Here is a 21,234-nt window from a genome sequence, read left to right as displayed (position 1 = left end):
GATTCCTTCTCTTAAATCATTTTTTCCTACATGAATCCTCTCCAGAATGAAGTCCCATTGCAAATCTCTGGCTGTTTCCTCTTGTGACATTTTTCCAGACACACTCAGAAGTAAACACCTCAGGTTTCTTAACAAGGAACACATGCTTTGTCTGCTTTGTTCAAACTCTTTTGCATGAAATAGATTTAAAAGCAATAGGACGAGGGCTCACAGAGAGAAACACACACTTTTGTTGCCACATTTGGCCTCATAGCCAGAAGATGATGGGATATGAATTGACATGCTCTGAAAAGATTAAAGAGCAAAGCAGAAGAAATGTGAAATAACTAGGAAAAGGCATTGCCAGACCTAATGACGTGAGTAAGTGTTTTGGGAATGTAGAACAGCACAGAGTTCCCAAAACATCTGATGATACACACTGGGGAGGCAAACAAAAACTTGTCCTCCAGGTTTTAAAAATTTCTTTAGTATAGATTCTCTCTGACACTCTAATTTTGCTTTCTCATTGGGAGGTAGTCAAATCATCCAGAGAAGTTTTGATTCACATTTCCTTAACCAATATATTAATGGAAAACACACAGCTCATGGCCGCTGGTGACCTTGAACAAGAAAAGGTTCTGACACAGTTTCTGCTTTCGGTTGGTTTGGATGAAGATACTTTTTAGAAGCCAGTGTTGACAGGAGGAGCAAAAACTGAATTTTATATCAAAGGAAGCGAGACGTTATTATAAACACATCTTACCAGCAACTTTAGATGGACTTTAATCAGGTTTTCTAATGAACAATACATTTATTCATCCATTTATTTTACATTGCTGCTAATTTCTTGCAGGGTTGCTGCTGCTGAGGGTGTTGGTGCCGATTTTCAGGGATAGATTGACCAGAGGTGGGGTACATCCTGAAAAGGTCACCAATACATAGATTTAAAACATATTTAGAAATGCATTTTCATTTTCAAGGTAAATGTTTTGTATTCAAACATCCACAATTATATAAAACTAGCAGAAAAAGATTTAAATTAGAAATGGAAAATTAGTAGAAGCCTTGAACTTCCTTTTTTCCTGGTTGTCATGATGCTGAAGCATTTGCATATGGAGACACTGATCCCCCTGGTAAATTGTAAATACCTCCTTTTAAAGATTTGCCGTGCAGTGTTGTGATAAACTCATGTAAATATACTGGCAAAACAGAGGTTGCAAATGAAACATGATGCAACAATCAATGCACAATCCATATATGTTTAAAAAAAACGTTTTGTTAGAAACAATGATGAATAAACGAGAACTAATTCATACTGTGAGTGTGAATTTAGTTCTGGCGGTAAACTATGAACACGAATGAGTTCGGTTTTAACCTATGAGCTAAAGTTTAAACTAGTTGTTTTGAAGGGCGTCCTTTAACATGATCTGATTTTTGGTTGATTTCAGACAAAACGTATTTATGGTTTAAATGGTGAAGGAAAATGCACCTTTTTCTATTTTGACCTCACCCTGACAATACAACATGTGAGGCTTTTAATGTTGGCTCTGACTGAAGGTAAAATGTTGTAGTTTAGAGAATAGATTTAGGTAATTTATAGTGTCATGGTGGAGCAGGCAAGCAGTAGGATTTAATGCAGCCATGTGGGCTGTGATAAACTATGGAGCAGCACCAAGAAATTTCTGTCGACCCTCTGTAGCATGTGTGCAGATGTTCTGTTTTACCTTTGACTGTTATGAGCATCTCCTTTACTTACATAATCATGATTTTTGCCTTAGATGCCTTCATTTGCTTTTTGGGTCCAACTACCAAGTTAACAATTCAGGAAGACCAGTTTTTGGGTGAAGAGGGATTTAAAGGTGAGAAAATATATGAAACTAAACTAAAACAGAATCTACCTTTAGAAAGAGCCCGGAAAAGTCCCTGTCTGTGCACTGATCCAAAGCAACAGACGCTGTAGATGTGATAATGGATCAGAAGGAGGGATGAGGAAAAAAGGAGAAGAGGGTGGGAGTGTGAACATGTGCAGGAAGAAAAAAGAGCTTACCCAAACCTTGGATTTGTTTGAGACTCAACTATCTTATGATGGCTTCTCTCTTGTTTGCTTTCTCCACGCCGTCCTGCCAACTTATGTGAACTCATGGAATGCACACTGGATTTTTCCTGGAAGAAAACATTTCTACACTTCACTGCTGCAGTCTTTGCATGGACCCAACTGAAGGAATATTATGGAGCCCTTCACCAACTCATTCAAACACGTCCTCGTTAGATTTTGGGTGTGACGTGACGCGTCTCTGTTGACTGGATGAACTGAAGGTGAAGGAAAATGCAGATACTGTTTTTAATCTGGATGCTGCAGCTCATTAACGTTTCAAAAGGCCAAGACAGCACAAGTGTTCTGAGGTTCAAAGGTAAGCATCACATTTATATTCATTCTACAATCCAACTACGAGTTGTTGTGAGCTCTCTTGAAACAGACAGAGCTACCAAAGAGTACATATGGAGACGATAAGTGTGGACCGTTCAGCTTTCAGGGAACAATGTGGCCAGAGATTTCCATTTGATGTACTTGCATGCACACAGATAATTCATAGCTGAGATCACAACTCATAAAAGAAAGTTGTCTGGAAAATGTGCATGTTGCACAACAGGGTTGTTGAACAAACTGTTATCTGCATTAACACAACCTAAATAGTCATTTTTTTTAAGTCCAGATCATTTTGACCACTGACACACAAGCACAAGATAATTTTTAAGTTGTTGTTTACCTCTAAACCTGCGACAGGTAGTGATCCAGTGGGAAACAGCTGTCATGCAGGATGTGCGACATGTTCTGCACTGAACGGCTGTCTCTCCTGTAAACCCCGCTTCTTCTTCCACCTGGAGCTGGATGGGATCCAGCAGAGGGGGACGTGTATGTCCTCCTGTCCTCGAGGTCACTACGGCATGCGCTCTCCCCACATCAGCACTTGCATCAGTAGGTACCGATAAACATTTGAAAAACCTGGTATTTACACCATTTTTGATTTGTAGTTTATGTTATAACTGCAAGCTTCTATGTATTTCATTGAGATATTATGTTATCAGCACAAAGTAGTGCATAATTGTCAAGAAGAAGGAAAATTATATTTTCTTTCTCCAACATTTTCCACAAATAATAATCTTAAAAGTGTGGCATGCTTTACAGCTGGACATCATTTGGGGTATCTCTATCATCCTTACACATCTAGACCATAAAGCCTTTTCCCATTCTTTGTATAATATCTGAAGCTTAGTCAGATTGCACAGACACTTGCCACAGACTGACAATCGGATTAAGTCTGGACTTTAACTAGGCTATTCTAACGAATGAATTGGCTTTGATCTAAGCCATATTATTGTATGTTAATTGGTTTGTTGTCCTTCTGAAAGGTAATCCTTCACCTCAGTCTCAAGTATTTGTAGAATCTAACAGGTTTTCTTCTTGGAATGCCCTGTATAGAAATAATTGATTTGTTGGGGTTTAATGTCATGACAGTGAATTCTGCATTCATCCAATACTTTTGCTGTCATTTTGTAGCAAACCTCTGCAAATATGAACAGAAATGGGTCTCCTGGCAAACCCGTTTTATCAGTTCCACAGCATGCTTTATTGTTTTATATAAGATAACTAAGCTTAAATTATGCTTTTATAGAAATTATTTGCAAGGCTCCATTCATCTGTTTTGTGCTATGATAATACCACCACCATGTTTAAATTTGCCCAAGCCTTAATTTTTGCTTGTCGTTTTGCTCAATGGTATCAAACAACAGCATAGTTTTCTCAGCAAATCATAAACAGTCCCCCCAGCTTACTGGAAATTATGCCATCTGTTCTTTTTTGCACCAATATTCAATATTGTTTGTGCACAGAACTCTAATGGATCACAGTCAATGTTGTCCAAAAAAAAAAAAGTGTTTTAATGGTGACAGTGTGGTCACTCTGCACTGACCATTCCCATTGGCCTGCAGAGTGCAAGGCGGACTGCGCTTCCTGTTTCAGTGAAAACTTCTGCACACGCTGCCATCCAGGCCACTTTCTGTTCCGGGGCAAATGTGGGAGCAGCTGTCCGAACGGGCTGACAGCAAACACAGCCTTGCGGGAATGCACAGGTACTTCTTCAGCGCACATGGAAATGGTTGAAATTAAGTTCTCCTTAGTGTGATCGTGTGTGTCTGTCTTTGTCAGAGTGCCCTGCAGGATGCGAGCTGTGTGTGGGGAGGAACAATTGTACAAGGTGCAGAACAGATATGTACCACCTCCATGGCCAGTGCAACCACACCTGTCCCCCAGGTTTTGAGCCTGATGTTCAGGTCATGCAGTGTGTCCCCCAAAGTGAGAGATGATGTCCTTCTCTTACTTTTATCCCCCTCCCCAATTAGTGTTTGGTGGTTTCTGATTGTCTTCTGTCTGTTGAAGTTCATTGCGAAGTTGGAGAATGGACGAGTTGGGGTCAGTGTGTTCGGAAACAGAACACGACGGTCCACAGGAGGGGAGAGGAAACACGTACGCGACACATTCTGCATCCACCAAGCGCCTCCGGTGACCCCTGCCCTCATGTTGCAGAGATCAGGAAATGTGCAACAAAAAAGATGCAGAAAATCAGGTCGGAATAAACTGAGGAAATCACTTGTAAATGGTTAAAAACAATCTTATACCACTTGCTTACACTTTTAGGACTTGGTAGGATCTATGCAACCTTACTGATTTTTTTTTATTTCAGCAGAAATGAAAATAATGGTTGCTTTTTTTTTTTTTTGCAGTTTTATGGTAGAAATCTAATAGGATCTCATATTTAGAAACCACGGTTTCTAAATACTACTTTGTTGTACTTTTTCACTCTAACATTTCAAACTGACAGCTGCTTTTATCCCTTTCTAGCAAATGATGTAGATAAAATAAAACAACTGTGTGAGGAATAAATCTGATCTTTGCACCTGGATGTTGCTCAAATATGTTTACAATCTGTAATTTGTAATCCTAGTTTTTCATAATGTAAAATGTTTTCCTGTATACAGGTTAATACATTTTTGTCTGTTTAAAAAGAGATGTTTTTCTTTACATTGTTTTTCAGCTGGAGTTGTTTGACCCTAAGAGGGTAGATTATGCCATTGTAGATATAGTAAACCCATGAGGGTAATTTTATTATTTGTGATGCTATTAAAAATGGTAAAGTTGTGACAACATGAAATGTTTTACCATAATTAGCTGTCCAGTCAACTTGCCAAGAAGTCACTTACCCACAGAGCTAAAATATAAGGACAGTCACAAGCATTAGTTATTATCTATGCATGCACATTACGTGTTACTAGGATGCAAAATATACCATAAAATACATTTAAAAGAATTAAATACCAAAACATGAAATATTTTTCAAACAGAAACACCAAGGCTTCCTTTTGGACAATAATGCAGAAAATAAAATGCAAAATGAACCCGTTATTGAATGAACACAGAGGTACATAATATAATAAAGTGAAGTAAAAACGTAAAAAACAATATTTAAGGAAAACAATAAGCTCAGATTTGGTAAAAGAGTAAAATCACAAATAAATGCACAAATTATAAATATATCTATACACACACATCACTGCGCAGCTGCAGTAGTAGACTGTGTGTTAGCTGTTAGCTGTTAGCGCCTCCCCTGGGCAATAAAGTGAGCTCAGGCCGCCACCTCAGGCGCTAACATCAGCGCTATTTGACAGTATTTGCTTGGCATATTTAAATACAGCCAAATATGACTGTAGCTGCATAATTATCTCCATCTGAACGTCAGCCTAACACGTTGTTAGAGGCCCCTGTTTTCAGGTAAGTTAGCTAAAAAGCGAACCCTTAACTACCGGCTATCAGTTTGCTACTGGAGCTAACATTAGCTGGGAAACTGTTTCAATTTAGCAGACTGTCTGTCACTTATATTACTTCCCATTCGACCGATAAACATCTAACATCACGACAAAACACCGGAAACGTTTTTTTTTTTATTAGCGATTTAGTAGCTGGCTAACGTTAGCTTAGCAGAAAGGTAAGCTAAGCTTGAATGACAACGTTAGTTACCACTGTTAAACTGCCTTTTGTAGCCTCATTTATTAGAGTTTGATTGTTTTTTGAGAACAGACGATAAAATACGTTCGTTTGGCGGAAAATAAAAAGGTGTGCTACCAGAGGAGAATTTCATCCACATCTGGATATTAGCAGCACAGATGTTTTGGAAGTGTCAGCACAGCAACAGCTGGTCAGTCAGCGCAGTGGATATAAGACCAAAACAAGTGCACTGGGTTCAAAAACATGTAACATAGCTGCGAAACAAATGAATACTTATCTGGGATAATGAACAGGTGTTTGTTTCAGGGTCAGCCAACATTGTTTGAGTGCTGTGGATTTGTATTAGCCTGAATTAATTCATCTTTATTCTACTGAGGGCATTTCCAAAACGATAACCATTCATTATTATATCGGTTTCACTACATGCATTTAACTCTAAAGTAGTTGATCAAAGCTACAAAATACGAAAGAATTAACAGAATAAAAGTGAATTATTTACTCATTTTATTAGTTCCTTATCTATACACAGGTTTCTTAAACAGAATTACAATTTGAAGAGCATTATTTGACTGTTTTCCAGTTCTGGATAAGTCTTAGTAAAAAAAAATTCAGTATGGAAAAAATGTCAGTGGACGTTTATATTTGTACAGTGATTGATTCTACTTGTCTGGTTGTGGCTAGTGAAAATGGACTCGGCTGTCAAAGAAAATGTGAAAGAAAATTGAACAACGGGTGCATTTAATTTTTCTAATATAGCCATCATTTGAAAACTGCTTTTTGTATTTCCTCCGCTTATTTGTCTGGTATTAAAATTTGTTTGATCTAAAACATTTGAGTGTCACAAAAAAATGAAAGTGTGTGTGTGTGTGTGTGTGTATGTGTGTCAGGGGAAGGAGGAGGACAGGGCACAGGGGGATCAGACACAACTTGCAGCAACAAGAGACCTCAGCTAAAAGAAGACGTATAGCAGGTAAGCTCAAATAAAAAACTACACTTTGTGACTATCCATATAGTGTCAACCTCAAACCTGAGAGCAAATGGTGTAATGTAGGAAAATTTACCGAACTGGATTCACTAAACCAGTTTAGTTGTGCACGTCAGTGCAGTAAGGAGTAAATGACCCACCAGATTTACATTGACGGTTCTGTTTCTCTGCAGCATGGCCAGTTGTGGAGAAGTGAACCTCTCTGTGAATGCCTCAGCTGCTTCCAAGTTGAAAGAAGAAGCAGAAGAGGACTCTTGCAGCAGCTCCACACCCATCACCACTGCTTTACCCCCGGAGTGTGCCATCTGCCTGCAGAGCTGTGTCCACCCTGTCCGTCTCCCTTGCTGCCATGTCTTCTGTTTCCTGTGTGTGAAAGGCGCCTCCTGGCACAGCAAGCGCTGTGCTCTCTGCCGACAAGAAATACCCGAGGACTTCCTGGAGCGACCTGTTCTACTCTCGCTTGAAGAACTGAAAGCCGCAGCTGCTGGACTGAACCAGAGCGGGAGCGAGTCCCGTGGAGACTACACATGGTACTATGAAGGGCGCAACGGCTGGTGGCAGTACGACGAGAGGACCAGTCGAGAGTTGGAGGAGGCCTTCATGAAGGGGAGGAAGAGCACTGAGATGCTGATTGCAGGGTTTCTTTACGTGGCAGATCTGGAGAATATGGTGCAGTATCGCAGGAATGAGCACGGCCGCAGACGCAAGATGAAGAGGGATGTAGTTAATATCCCTAAGAAGGGCGTGGCTGGACTGAGGTTAGAGTCTGAGCATGTTTCTGTCCCTGCCTTATCAGGTACGATCTCTGCAACAGCAGATCGTGTTAGCTCAGCTGACGGCTCTGACTCTGCAGGCCAGTCTCAGGCTTCATCCTTTGGGATTATGGTTCCTCTTCCACCTGTTAGACCTCAAACCCTCCTCGGACGTCATCTTAACAGTCCTCTGTCTCCTTCACCATCAACACTGGAACAATCTTTCTCTCAGCTCCTAATCAGCCAGCCACAGGGTGAAAATGTAGAGGAAGATGATGAGCTGAACACATATGAGTCTGCATCAGGGAGCAGTGAGAGTGAAGAAGAAGAGGAGGAGGAGGAGGAGGAAGAGAGTGGTGGAAGGAGAGGGCAGTCTGGGGCACGAAGACGGCGCACACAGAGACCACTAAGAGAGAGCCAGCCAACCAGAATTCCCCCTAGAGGCATGCCTTCCAGCTCCTCCCTCAGTCTTCGCTCTCGCAGTCCAGATGGACAGTGCACCATGACAGAAGTATAACCCACCAGAGGTGTCTCCATTTCATAACACTCCTACCAGCTCAGCAAGAAAGTCTAAAGACATAACGCATCCCAAAGGTCTCATGGAAAGGAGAAGTACCTCTATTGTGCTGTTCTGTTAACCCAACATGATGATGTGCCAAATACAGTCTTTTGTCTGTCGAGTTTGACATAAAATAATTAATGGGTTCAAATAATCCTTTTATCTAAAGCTTTATAACACTGAAAACAATTTCCTGCAACAGGATAAAATTCTAAGTACATTTTTAAAGGACATGTAACATGTTTCAACACCTTCTCCAAAACTGGTTTCAGACAAAAATATGAGTAGCAAGAACAGGCTGGTTTCTTTACTCATAAAAGTGCGGTTTTAATGCAGTCAGAGATGGATGCTTAAACAGTTCATGGACAGATGCTGGAACTCTCATGTGTGATGGTTTTAGTCCATCTTCAGGTCCCTTAAATACAGTAGCCAGGTGCATCAGTAGACAAATGAATCTAGTGATCTGCAAAATAAAATAAATGTTTTGGTCCGTGAGCCTGGTGGCTTTGAAAAGTTTCAGCAGCAGGGATACCTGAGGTGTTGAAATGCTTCAGAAGTACAGAAGTATGGAAGAATATTTTTATTTCCTTTCCTATTCTCTCAAATGTACCCCCCCCCCCCAAACACACACACCCACCTACTTCCTTGTGTTCTTCCTTTTCCTTCTGTCTTTATGTCCTTGCTTCCTACCTTTTGTCCTTCCTTGGTCCCTTCCTCTCCCCCTTCCTTCCTTACGTTCTTCCATCCTTCTTCCTGTCCTACCTTCCTTTATTCTTTCCTTATCCTCCCTCACGTCCTTCCTTAGTCCCTTTTCTTCCTTGTTTATTTTCGTTGTCCTTCCTTCATTGCTGTCTGTTTTTCAGTGGTATATTTAAAGCCTAAACAGTGGAAGCAACTGGCATAAATTCATGGTAAACTTTTGTATTTCACTTTCTAAATGGGGGTTAAAGCACTGAGAACTGTGCCAATTTGAGGGGAAAAGTTAAAGGAACCCAGAACTTAGATTTAAACAAATTTAGATTTTTTTTAAGGTTGCTAAAAATTCCAGTGAATTGAACAAAAAGTGTTTTGTTTAAAGTGCTAAGCAATACATCAACAACTCATGGGCTTTCCAGCATCTACAGTATTTATGATCAAAAGAGCGCCCCCTTGTGGCCGTGTTCTTGGATCAAGTACAGAAACGCTTTGTTTTGGTGAGTTTCGTTTCAAAGAAAAAAAACTTGTTTGCATTTGTTGAAGCAGTGGTGCATCATTTATTATCCAGTCAAATCTTGCTTTTTCTTTTAAATCTTTTTAACTCAGTAATTTGGCTGAGACTTTAATTGTTTTATTTTTTACAACTTCTTGAGTAATTGAGTACAAATCAGGCCAACATGTAGCACCTTACCTAAGAGCTGCAGAAGTTTAACAGCTTATAGTTTTTTGGGTTTTTTTTTCTGCTGTGCTGATTTATTTTAAAGTGAGGTTACTCAGGATGTGATGTGCTGAAATTAAAACTGGAGGTTTTTGTGTATATAAATGTTACGTGTGAGAGCAGAGGGAGGCTGTTTTCCCTTTATTTTAGTGTCTTGTTTTAATCACAGAGTGCTGGTGCTGTGAACAGCGCTGGGTGCTGATAAACTACTGGCAGATCCACTGGAAAGTATTAGTTTCTATGTTGAGGGACACATATTTAGGTTTCTATTTTCATCAGAGAACTCCTAACAGAATCACTATCAATGTAGCTTGATTGACATGTTCTTGGATGAGCGCAGCCTGTTTACACCCGCTCTGGTTCTTTCCCTTTTCCTGCTGCTGGTTTTGTTTTACTTCATCTTTTTTTTGTTTGACTCTTTTTGTGTTTCCAAGTGTTTCTTGTTTTGAGAAACTATTAGTGTTTATCAATGACTTAAAGTTACATTCTTCTGAATGACTTCTTTTAAGTATTGGGTCATTAATAAAACACTCATACAAAGTCATATTTACAAACAAATTGATATTTGCACACACTGTATAAAAAGGTTTTCTCACTATTTAACATTAAATCACTCTAAACTTGTCCTGTTTTATGTCTAAAGTTCCAGAACACCTTTTCAAAAAGCACAACTCTATTTTAATTTATTGGTCTGATGAAACGAAAGTTGAAGGGCTCGGCCGTAATGACCATCGTTTTATTTGGAGTTAAAGGGGGGAAGCGTGCAAGCCTAAGAACACCTATCAAACTGAACTATGGGGATGGTAGCATCATGTGGTGGTGCTTTGCTGCAGAACGGACCTGCTGATTTCACAAATCAAACGGTTCACAATCATACACAGATATAGGCGATACGAACAATTCAAAAGGTTGAGGGTCGTGCAAATGCAGGCTCCTACTTTATTAATGTGACCTGTCGAGCTTGATGACCGATGCAGCCCTGAATCAATAAAGTTAATCATGCAAGTAGGGTACCATCTCCAGGAAATCTTTTAGTAGAGCAAAGCTGCCTTGGCACATGAAGGCATCCAGCTTCTTTATATGGTAGTATGCCTGAAATGCCAAGATAGACTACATATAAAAACAGATGGGATCCTGAAGAAAATTATTAAATGTAGAAATACTGAAGTAAAAAACTAGGAGGAATAGGCCAAAATTTCCATCAAATTATTGGGAGAAGCTTGTGGAAGGATTACCAAAATGCTGGGCCCAGGTCATGTATACATTACAATTTATTCAGAAAATGGATGTAAACAGCTGACTCAAGACAGTCATAAAACATATCAAAATGATCTATTATTCTGGGATTAAGCAAATATAAATTATTTTTGTAATCCTGACTATTTAGTCTGATTTAATATCAGTGAAAAAGGCCACGCCTCATTCTTACTTTAGTCCACCAGGTGGAGCTGTTGCACAAGATAACAATTTAAAAACATTCAATCAGAGCAAGCTCTAGAAAACCAGAGAAATATTTGTGTAGAGCAACCCTTTTTGTTTCTATAGCAACATTTCAGTCTAATCAAAATCGCATATACTTGCTTTCATACAGTGTGTGCTGCAAATTCAATGTAAAGACTTAAAAACCTCCACCATCAGAGGCAATAGATAGATTTAAGTCATATTTGTCCACTTATTTATGTTGCTTACATTTTCACACTAAAACAAATGTGGTCACAGTTTAGCCAAACAGAAAAAAAATAAATAAATTGTAGCAGGGAAATTGTATTTAATTATCAAATTAACAAAATCCAATTCCTAAAGCTGCTAAGCTGTAACACTCACCAAGTAAAGAAAAGCCAAGGCTGTTTGTGTGCCGTTGGACTGTGAGTTGAATAAGAATCAAGGCTGAATAGGGTAGATTTTGGCTAGTGCCTTGTGTGAGTTTCCAAAGGCTGTGTGCTGCATATTAAATAACAATAATCACCAGATGTCTGCAGGCTGTAAAAAAATAATCGTTCCATGGATTATTTTGTCCTTTTTACCAAATGTTAGAAATGAAGACTTGGCTTTAAAAATCTTAGCTGAACTCTGTCTAATGAGCTGCATGCAGGTTACAGAATGGAAAGATGAATGCAGCCAAAGCAAAGTCTCCATTAAGTTGGACAACCTTACACAGTCACTGAGAGTCAAGATAAACATCCAACCCAGACGTGGCTTCGGGACATGGTTGTCTGTTCTTACCATCATCATCACATCTCTCCAAACCTCAGTATGCCTAATAGCATACAGCAAAGCAAGACAGTGTATCTCTGTAATATACAACAGCGAAAAAAATAATAAAGCACTAACAGATTACTATTAACAGATTAACTGCATTTAAAAAAAAAAATGAGTGTAAAGATGTTGGACTGGCCTCCAGCCCTAAACCCTATTGAGCATCTGTGGGCATCCTCAAACGAAAGGTGGAAGATTGCAAGGTCTTTAACCTCCACCAGCTCCGTCATGTCATCTTGGAGGAGTGAAAGAGGATCCCAGTGGCAGCCTGTAAGGCCCTATTGAACTCCATGCCTAAGTGAGTTAAGGCAGGGCTGGAAAATAATGGTGGCCACACAAAATATTGACACTTTGGGCACAGTTTGGACATTTTCACTTAGTAGCGTACTTACTTTTGTTGCCAGCAGTTTGGACATCAAATTTCTGGGTGCTGAGTTATTTTGAGGGGATTGCAAATTTACAGTTACACACGCTGTACACTGAGTACTTTACACTGGATCAAGGTGCCATATCTTCAGTGGTGTCCCATGAAAAGATATAATAGCATATTTAGAAAAATGTGAGGGGTGTACTTTCTTTTGTGAGATACTGTACAACGGAATGGTTTAGCTTCAAAGACTTGAAGGTTGCTGGTTACAGACAATTTTTGTGAGCTATTCTTCTCAAAAGAATGGGAAAAATCTTCTGTCATCATCGATCCTGGTGGTAATATAGGCTAAAAGAAGCGCAGATGTAATTGCAGTGAAAGGTGGTTTAAGAAAGGAGTTGGGAATAGGGTGGTGAGGGGCTGAACACAAATGTAAGACACACTTTTCAGATTTTTATTTCTTTTTCTTTGCTTGAACATGCAAACTAGTGCATAGTTTGGGTCTAATCTATCAATAGATGAGCATTTGGGAGGCATGCAGGGACAAGGGATGTGTGACAAAATGGAGGTTGAAGGCAGTGATACAGAAAAAAAACAAAAAACCCTATGCTGCACAAACGTTGTAGACAAGTTGAATTCATGTAGGCATGCTGTGTATGATATAACCAGGCAGACAGAGAGGAGACCATGCTACTATATGTTTTCAGACACATAGCTGCCCGCTAAATATGTACACCATATTTTGGCTGAATACCTCCTGCTGCCCACTTCTTCACACACACCCTGTCTCCAGCACCTCCACAGATAGTTCATTCACACGCATCTTTCATCACCCTGAGGGTCCTAGCTAAGCTTTGTTAATGTGTGGGTTATTTATGACCATTTTTTATTGTAGAGTAACATGGACTGGCCATGTCTGTTAAGTTATATAAAGCAAATATATATTTTTTTTTCAATCAAGATCCTTTTATTCAAATGTCTATTGTATTTTTATTTCTTACAGCTTTGCATATTTGATCCATATATCTTGTACAGTATTTCTATCCATAATGCCTGAGATTTGCAGACAGGGTAGCTCACCGCTGGAGGAGCCAGCAATGACTTCACTCCTACTGTAACTCTCCTCGACCTCACACCATTGGAGCCTATCAAATGACATGTCTCCCTAATCCTGGTGCTACTGATCCATTTATATCAGCAACGTATGGTATTATTACTATGATGACGCCTAAAATCATAAAGTCCAGGGTAAGTCTTATTTCTAAGTACAGTAGAATACGATGATGCCATTTATTTTTGGTCTTTATTTTATGAGTTCTTCATTAAGAAGCTTAATATGTAAGCAGAGAAAAATAAAAAATCCAAAAAGAATGTGCAGTTTGGTGCTTTCACAAACAATAACGTTCTTCCCCAGTTAAACCATGGCTCTGGACTTACACTGTTAAACTGCATGACTATTAATACATGTTTAAATGAGGCATATTTGATTCTCTCTCGATGGAATGAAAGTATAATAAAAGATAGGGCCACATAAATGCAAGCTTATATCCCTGCAGATGAATTATGCAGTCTTGACCAAACCTAAATGTTTGTTTTACACCATCAGTCTGCACTGATGTGGGACTTAAATAATCATAGTGACTGAGGCATGAGTGAAAGATGGTATCTATGAGCTTGCTGGTGCCATGTAGACTTTTAGTCACATTCCTGCACTTATCATGATAGGATACTCTATTCCTGTTCCTGACTTTATTGTAGATGTACGAAGAGTTAAGCGCTTTGGAAAATCAGTAACACTTGCAAAATAACATGGTATAACATAAATAACATATTTGACACTCTCATAAGTCCATGATAAACTTAATGGTTCTGTTTGCTTTAATTATAGCCTTCTCTTTCAAACATCTGAACTCTACTGAACACCAACTATTCAAGTTATTAATAGCAGATCAAATTAACCATGGAGATGATAACCACTGAAAGGGGCAGTGCGTAGATTGTAGTTTAATTAAACATGTTCACATATAGAGATTTTATTCTCTTTAAAGAGAGAGAGAGATGTTTCTAGATAACTGAAGAGAGGTCAGAAATTTACACAAAGATTATGATGCCTTTAAGTTGGGAAAGTCCAGATGATGATGCCATTGCTTTGGAAAAATGTTAGGTTTACTGAAAGCACACCTGTGGACGTATTTTGAGGCAACCCCTCAAACACACTGCTCCCTTGTGTGACATCATGGAAAAATCCGGAGGAATCAAGCAAAAAATCAAAAAAAGAATTGTGAACATTAAAAAAAAAGTTCATCTTTGGGTAAAATTTTCATATGCCTAAAGGAATCAAGTCTTTTCCACTATTCAAATAATTATATGCAATAGAAACAACATGGGAAAGCCCGTTCATCATACAGTTCAGGACAGAGACAGGTTATGTGTCCCAGAGATTAATGTGTTTTGGCGAGAAATGTGAGCATCAACCCCAGAAAAACAGCAAAAGACAGCCTGTACTGACTTGAACTGAAAAGCAACTTGGCTAGGAAGAAGCCATTACTGGAAAAGGAATATAAAAAGCCAGATTACAATTAGCAAATACACACAGGGACATATACATTAATATTTGGACAGTAGTCCTGTTGTTTTATGAAACTAAATGTTGTGACTATGAATCTGAATATATAATTTAATATTAATACCTTAATATTTGATCAAATAATATTTCGGTCTGTTAAGGATTGTCCTGTGAATACCAGCCCAGTAAGGCGATGGTATTAGGACAAAATCGAAAAGGATGAGCCAAGCTCTGACATTATTGAACAGCAAACCTGCACACACATGGAATAAATTCACACAATTTCTTAAAATACAAGAATTTATTAACAAAAATAAGTCAACTCAAAGTTAAACATATTTCAGTCAACAAACTCTTTACTATGCTAAAACAATCCAACTAAACTACCAAGCAGAATGAAAGAATAAGGAAGACTAACTGGCTATGTACAATATAAACAAGTTGATTAAAGATGATTGAAATCATGACTGAAAAAGTGATGCAACATTACCATGTAATATTTATGTTTGAGAACCAAGGATTATCTTGAAGGATCTGGAAGTGAAGTTAAGTTAGTCTTGGAACCAACTTAGGAAATAATCAGCAAACCTCTTTAGACAACCATTCACAATGCAAGATCAGATAAAATATTATTTTATTAAAATAATGTTTTAAAGAATGATTTGCTGAAATAAAACCAACCTTCTGGATGACTAATTCTCAACGGTGTCTCATTAGCTGCCTTTATTTATTAAAATAATATTTAAAGAACACAACCTGAACACATGTGCTGCAGATATCCTGCTAGCACCAAGGTAGCTGAGTTCAACATAAACAAAACATCATAAAATGAAAAACGTTTAGATCATTTCATTCTAAATCTGTCTCTGCCCAAAACACCTAACCTCATGAACCATGGTGAGGAAACGTCCAAGGGGCGAAGCTTGAAGAAACGTCCACAGTCAACAAGCGGTTGACCTCCGGAGATGTGGCTTGAAAGACGCCTCATTCTGTCCGTCAACCAGCTGTGCATTACCGTAAACAGCTGTTCATTACCGTAAACAGCTGTTCATTACCGTAAACACGGTGGTGCGGACCGTTGTCCTTCCTTCAGACTCGGCTTGTAGAAACAGCTTCTCTACTGGGGATTTCTCTCAAACACCGTTTGCTTCTGCAGGGCTCAGAGAGAAAGTCAACAATGCTTATACCTTAATTTCCCCTCTTTATGAATGAAATCACCGGGTACACAAACAGTGCTTCACTCATACTTAACTTGTGCATATGATCATGTGATCTTATGACACTCTTGGATCCAGTTTGAAGAGTTTATGTCTTTTTGCCAGCAAAAAATATTAGCGCACTTTGCACCCCTCCTATCCCAATGAACACCGGTGTGGAAGAGAGTGGATGTAGCAACAGCTGTGCTTTTATTTGGGCAATGGCGTCACAGGAAGTCCGCAGTTATCCCGTTTCCTGGCTGTGCCGGAAGAAGGTTAATGCACTTTATTTTGAAAAGTTCCAGAAGAGTTCGTACCGGAGTTTAATGTTGAAATCCATGGCTGTGGGTCCCAACAGGTTAGATAAAGTATGGGGATGTCAGCATCATATCGTGAGAGTTTTTTTTGCAGCAGAAAGGACTGCTGGAATACAAAATGGTGAGGGGGGAGAGAACATTATGTGGTTTGAAGAGGCCATTAGCTCTGATCTCTGTCTTATAGTAAATTTGTGGGCGGAGCTGAAAAGGTGCAAGGTGACCTACATACCTGACTCTTTCAGGAGGAACAGGTCAAACCTCGGGTAAACTATGATGAGAAGCTTGTGGAAGGATACCCAAAATGTTTACAAGCAATGCTAATCAAAAACTAATCAATGTTAACTTCTGACAAATAGAAATCATGTTGGTAGTTCTAAATGAACTGTGACAACTCCTGTCTTTGCCTGCGTTAACATTTGATATTCTGTCTGTGATGTGGGATTGACCTTGAAGCAGCTGGTTACTGGGAACACCTGTTTCTGTTTTACACCAAACATGCCATACGATACCATTTAATGGGCTGCTGTAATCAGTGTGTCTCCTCTTTTCTGTCATCACCTTGACTGTAATCAAAAAACAGTAAAAGTTTAGTGTGATCTTATGTCAGCCAGGGTGAAAAAATGTTCAGCTGTTTTTTATACACATTTATATGTATTTTGAACTGTTTACACATACACACATGTTACATGTTTTAAAAGCATCTAATTTTTCCTGAGTCTGAGTTTTTATGTGGTGGTTGTTTAAGTATGACTGATCCCCTTATTCTGCGCTTTTCCGCATTTTGTTGTTTTACAACCACATTCTTCTGTGTATTATGTGGCCTTTAAGTGACAGACCAGCAAAAATAGAACAGCCCTTTTCTGTAATTACAGTTGTGAGTCTTTTGGGATATGTCTCTATCAACTTTGCACATTTAGTCAGTGAGATGTTAGCCTGTTCTTTTTAGCTCAAGCCTAGTCATATTGAATGAAAAGCTCTGCAACAAAACATTTTTAGGTATTGTAATATAGTCTTAATTGGATTAAAGCCTTAACTTTGTCTAAAAAAAATTAACATGCATTTATATAATAATCTAATTTTGTCCTGCTGGAAGGAAAACTTCCACCCCCAGAAACAAGTCTTTTTTTTCAGTCTCTAACAGGGCTTCTCTCAGGATTGCTCTGTATTTACTATATCTCCAATGATCTTCCCAATAACTCTAACCAGCTTTATTGTACCCGCTCAAGAAAAGAATTCACACAGCATTTTGTTGCCACCACCATGTTTGTCCATAGTGGACTGGTGTATTTAGGGCGATGTGCAGTGTTAGTTTTCTACGACACATAAAGCTTGAAGGGTTATGCAAAAAGTTCAATGCCACACTTATCAGATTAAGCCATGTTTTCTTCCCACATAACAATTACGTCATACTTTTTTTGGATTTATCGCCTAAAATCCCAATGAAATAAATTGTGTGATTTGCAAAAGTTAAACACTTTTGCAAATCACTGTGCATTCAGTATTGAATCACATTAAAAGTCCTTAGCAGCATGGCTGCGTACTCTTTAAAGTGTTTATGCATTGAGGAAAACAAGGTCACATGAATGGGTCACCAGCCAGATGAAGGCCATGTAGTTGCTCCCAGCTGACCAGTCCACTGAAGCCAAATTAAAATTTGTCATTCGTCACAAGATAAATAGATCTCCATAGTCACCTCTGCCGAGCAACACCAGCTAATCCCACGATAGCGCCGCTCTTGTTTTGAAAGGCGACTCTGGTGGGTCTCCTTTCAAAGAGGGAGAAATTTAGACCACTTTCTATTTTAATAATGAGCTCTGGAATGCTTCATGCTTTTGACTCCTTCTCTCTGTACTTAATGTTTCTGCCTCTTGCTTTGCTGCTTTCACCATGTGCCATTTGAGATGGCTGAATCAATGGACAACTACAAACGCACTGACAGTTTGGACAGTTGAACGAAGACAGAGGGGGACAAACTGTGACTCTAACTCTTCCCGATTCAGTGGGACATTGTGTACCTTATAGAATAAATGGGTGAAAGATTGAAGTGTGAAGTGGTGGGATTCAACATTATATGGGGGGTCTTAAAAGGTTGTAGCTTTATAATTCAAGCAATCAAGAACCCCAGCCTTATAAACACATTAAGAACCTATGGAAGGCATTCAAGAATTGCAAATTCCAGAGTGTTTAGGAAGTAACTGAGGCCTCCGTATATGGGTTACATGCTCCACCGCTACGCCACACATTTTCATACATCTTTAACAGGGGTGCGAATTATTGATGCAAATAATTGGCAAAGGGTCCTGTAACACAGAATGTGAATCCACTTAATAATATTAACTATGTATGAAGTATTTTCCGATCAAATTTATAGGTATTTTGACCGCTTGAGAGGTGGGGTTAGATTTAAAGGCTGAGTATTGATCCCATTGGTTCAAATGTTCATGGAACACATACCCCGGGTGTCCTCGGGTGTCTGCACTGGTCCCAGGATGGCAGCACATTGACATGTAGTTATGATGTACAGTAACTCATTGAAAAGGGAAGATCAGCACTGCTATGGTAACCAAAGCCATCAAATAAGCTGAAGTGTGTAACCAGATATCATAAAGGAGGCATATCGAAGTATATCTGGATTGATATTTGAGAGCACATACAAACACAAGCATGTAATGTAATGTAAATTGTGAAAACCAGACATATTAGCTGATTAAATGCAATTTGAACTTTATGGTGGGTATCATACCTCCTCTGTGGGTCAGATTGGATGGGTTGTCTTGGCCTGCTGACGTAAAACAAGCCATGGCTACAGTTCAGCTGTCCTCTCTTGTTCTGTCCCCTCTGTTTTTCCCTCTGTCATCTGGCTGTCCGGACTCTTATGAACAGCAAGCAGAGGACACGCTATGCTAAGCTCTGCCACCCTCTGTCAATCTGATTGGATTGTCTCGAACCAGGGAAGCAAAGAGCAGAGCAGTAGAATGAGGCGAGGATGAAGAAAGGGGGAAGAAATATGCTCATTATTCAGAATTTGTCCAGTTGATGTTCTGTTTTACAGTTTGTTTTTTATACAGGCAGGGCCTTAAGGTGGCAGAGGGGCCTGGTGAGGAGGCAAGACCAACAAGAGACCTTGTTAAAATACCACAGTACATAGGGGTGCCAAACTGTAAGAAAGGTAGTCATATGCACACATTAAACCTGGAATTAGAGAAGCCTTCACAGACAGAAAGCAGGCAGAGGGGAAGTAATATACTGATACTAGTGAGAGAAGAATTAAAACGTTTTCTAATAAAATCAAAAATAAAAAGATAAAAATCCATAAGGGGGACATAAAAAGAGTTTCTGAAATCCCTAATCTACAAGTTGTCATTTGAATTAAAATATTACATTTTTCTTCATTGGTATGGAGAAATAATGATATTTGAGATAAAGAAAATGTAGCTAAAGAGACAGAGAAGGGAACCAAACCCCCACCTTTTCTTTATTTATACCCCTAAGACAGCAGGCTAAGATTTCTGGCACCAAAACACACGTCACGCGTGCTATTTTGGTCTGAGGTGTTGCATAGCACCAAGAGATTGGATGACACGTCTAAGGCATCATGGGGCCAAGGGACTGTTCATTCAGATTCAAAGCATTTAAACTACTTTTCACAGTTAAACCTCTGCCAGGGTTGGAAATCTGCACAAGACCATGCATACATTTGCATTTATCTATAAGAAATAGTTACTCTGTCTATAGCAGCAATTAATGGACAGTTTGTCCTCCATGTGTGCAGATGTGGGAGCGCAAGAGCGTGTGAATTCACAATGCCACATCCTGCAGAGAGCAGGAGGTGTCAGGGAGGCCAGAGGTTGTTGAAGCAGTCTTATGAGGCGTGAAACACAGAGCAGGAAAAGTGATCTCTGTCCATACAGCTCACTGGATATCCTGATAACGATGGGAAGCATAACTGCTGCTGAATAATGACTCTACAGGGTTGGCGTACTTCAAAGTTTATTCATTGTGACACATGTTTTTAAAGAATAATCTCTAGATTACTAGATGACAATTATTAAATTACAGTGTATTTTCTACAGTTAATTTGAATGAAATCATCAAATCGTCTTTTTATTGTCTAAATTGTCAAAAAGTGTGATTAGGGTGAAGAATTGTTAAACAGATAAAAATACCAAATAGATAAAACAATAATAAAATGTGTGCAAAAAACTTCAAGTGCATAATCTTGCAATACTCCAAGTATCATATAAGCTCCCCTGACTATCCTCTGCAGGGACCTCTTTTCTGCCATTACCATTTATTTATTAAAATAGGACAAAATGCAAAAGGTACACCCTATAACTGAAAGATTTAGCCGCCATTTTCATCAGTATTCTCTTAGCAAGCTGATCTGTTATTGCTGATGTTACACTTAAGTAAAAGGTGAAATGATTTTCTGAAGAACAGACTACATAAACAAACAGTAACTAACCACATCTGAGCTAACAAGTTCACATGATAAGACATAAATACAAAACAAAATTAAAACATTGACAAATATATTGATTTTAATAGTGGTCACAGGTTTGAGTTTTATGCATCTGACCTTCTTAACGTCCATAGAAATGTTTAACTAAAACGCAGCTTGCCAAGATGATGTATACTCATGGGGAAAATATTTTAACTGAAGATTAAGGAAGCAGACAGGTGTGTCTTAACTCAGTGCCAGGAAGGAAAGACATCCGCAACGATATTAGAGAAGCAATTGTTGCCGCCCATCAATCTGGGAAAAGACGTAAGGCAATTTCC

At 39.0% G+C, this 21,234-nt stretch overlaps 2 protein-coding genes and 1 long non-coding RNA gene across 3 annotated transcripts; 2 read left to right on the top strand and 1 right to left on the bottom strand.

Annotated features, from left to right (window-relative positions):
- Positions 1 to 765: 765 nt before the first annotated feature.
- LOC124882284 lies at positions 766 to 2,845 on the bottom strand. The gene is made up of 3 exons (XR_007041854.1): positions 2,748 to 2,845; positions 2,027 to 2,289; positions 766 to 898 (listed from the first exon to the last, which is right to left on the bottom strand). It is a non-coding gene; the product is annotated as an uncharacterized LOC124882284 (long non-coding RNA).
- LOC124882283 (R-spondin-3-like) lies at positions 2,251 to 4,934 on the top strand. The gene is made up of 5 exons (XM_047388582.1): positions 2,251 to 2,390; positions 2,765 to 2,956; positions 3,970 to 4,110; positions 4,187 to 4,333; positions 4,418 to 4,934. The coding sequence occupies exons 1-5, from the start codon at positions 2,306 to 2,308 to the stop codon at positions 4,612 to 4,614; spliced, it is 762 nt and encodes a 253-aa protein (XP_047244538.1). The 5' UTR covers positions 2,251 to 2,305; the 3' UTR covers positions 4,615 to 4,934.
- Positions 4,935 to 5,596: 662 nt separating this feature from the next.
- On the top strand, positions 5,597 to 10,374 carry LOC124882282 (E3 ubiquitin-protein ligase rnf146-like). The gene is made up of 3 exons (XM_047388580.1): positions 5,597 to 5,806; positions 6,928 to 7,010; positions 7,199 to 10,374. Exon 3 carries the CDS (start codon positions 7,200 to 7,202, stop codon positions 8,292 to 8,294), a length of 1,095 nt encoding a protein of 364 aa, XP_047244536.1. The 5' UTR covers positions 5,597 to 5,806; positions 6,928 to 7,010; position 7,199; the 3' UTR covers positions 8,295 to 10,374.
- Positions 10,375 to 21,234: the final 10,860 nt, after the last annotated feature.

This window comes from Girardinichthys multiradiatus, chromosome 15 (assembly GCF_021462225.1).
Source record: "Girardinichthys multiradiatus isolate DD_20200921_A chromosome 15, DD_fGirMul_XY1, whole genome shotgun sequence".
Taxonomy (NCBI): Eukaryota; Metazoa; Chordata; class Actinopteri; order Cyprinodontiformes; family Goodeidae; genus Girardinichthys; species Girardinichthys multiradiatus.
This window is presented reverse-complemented; position numbering and strand designations above follow the sequence as displayed.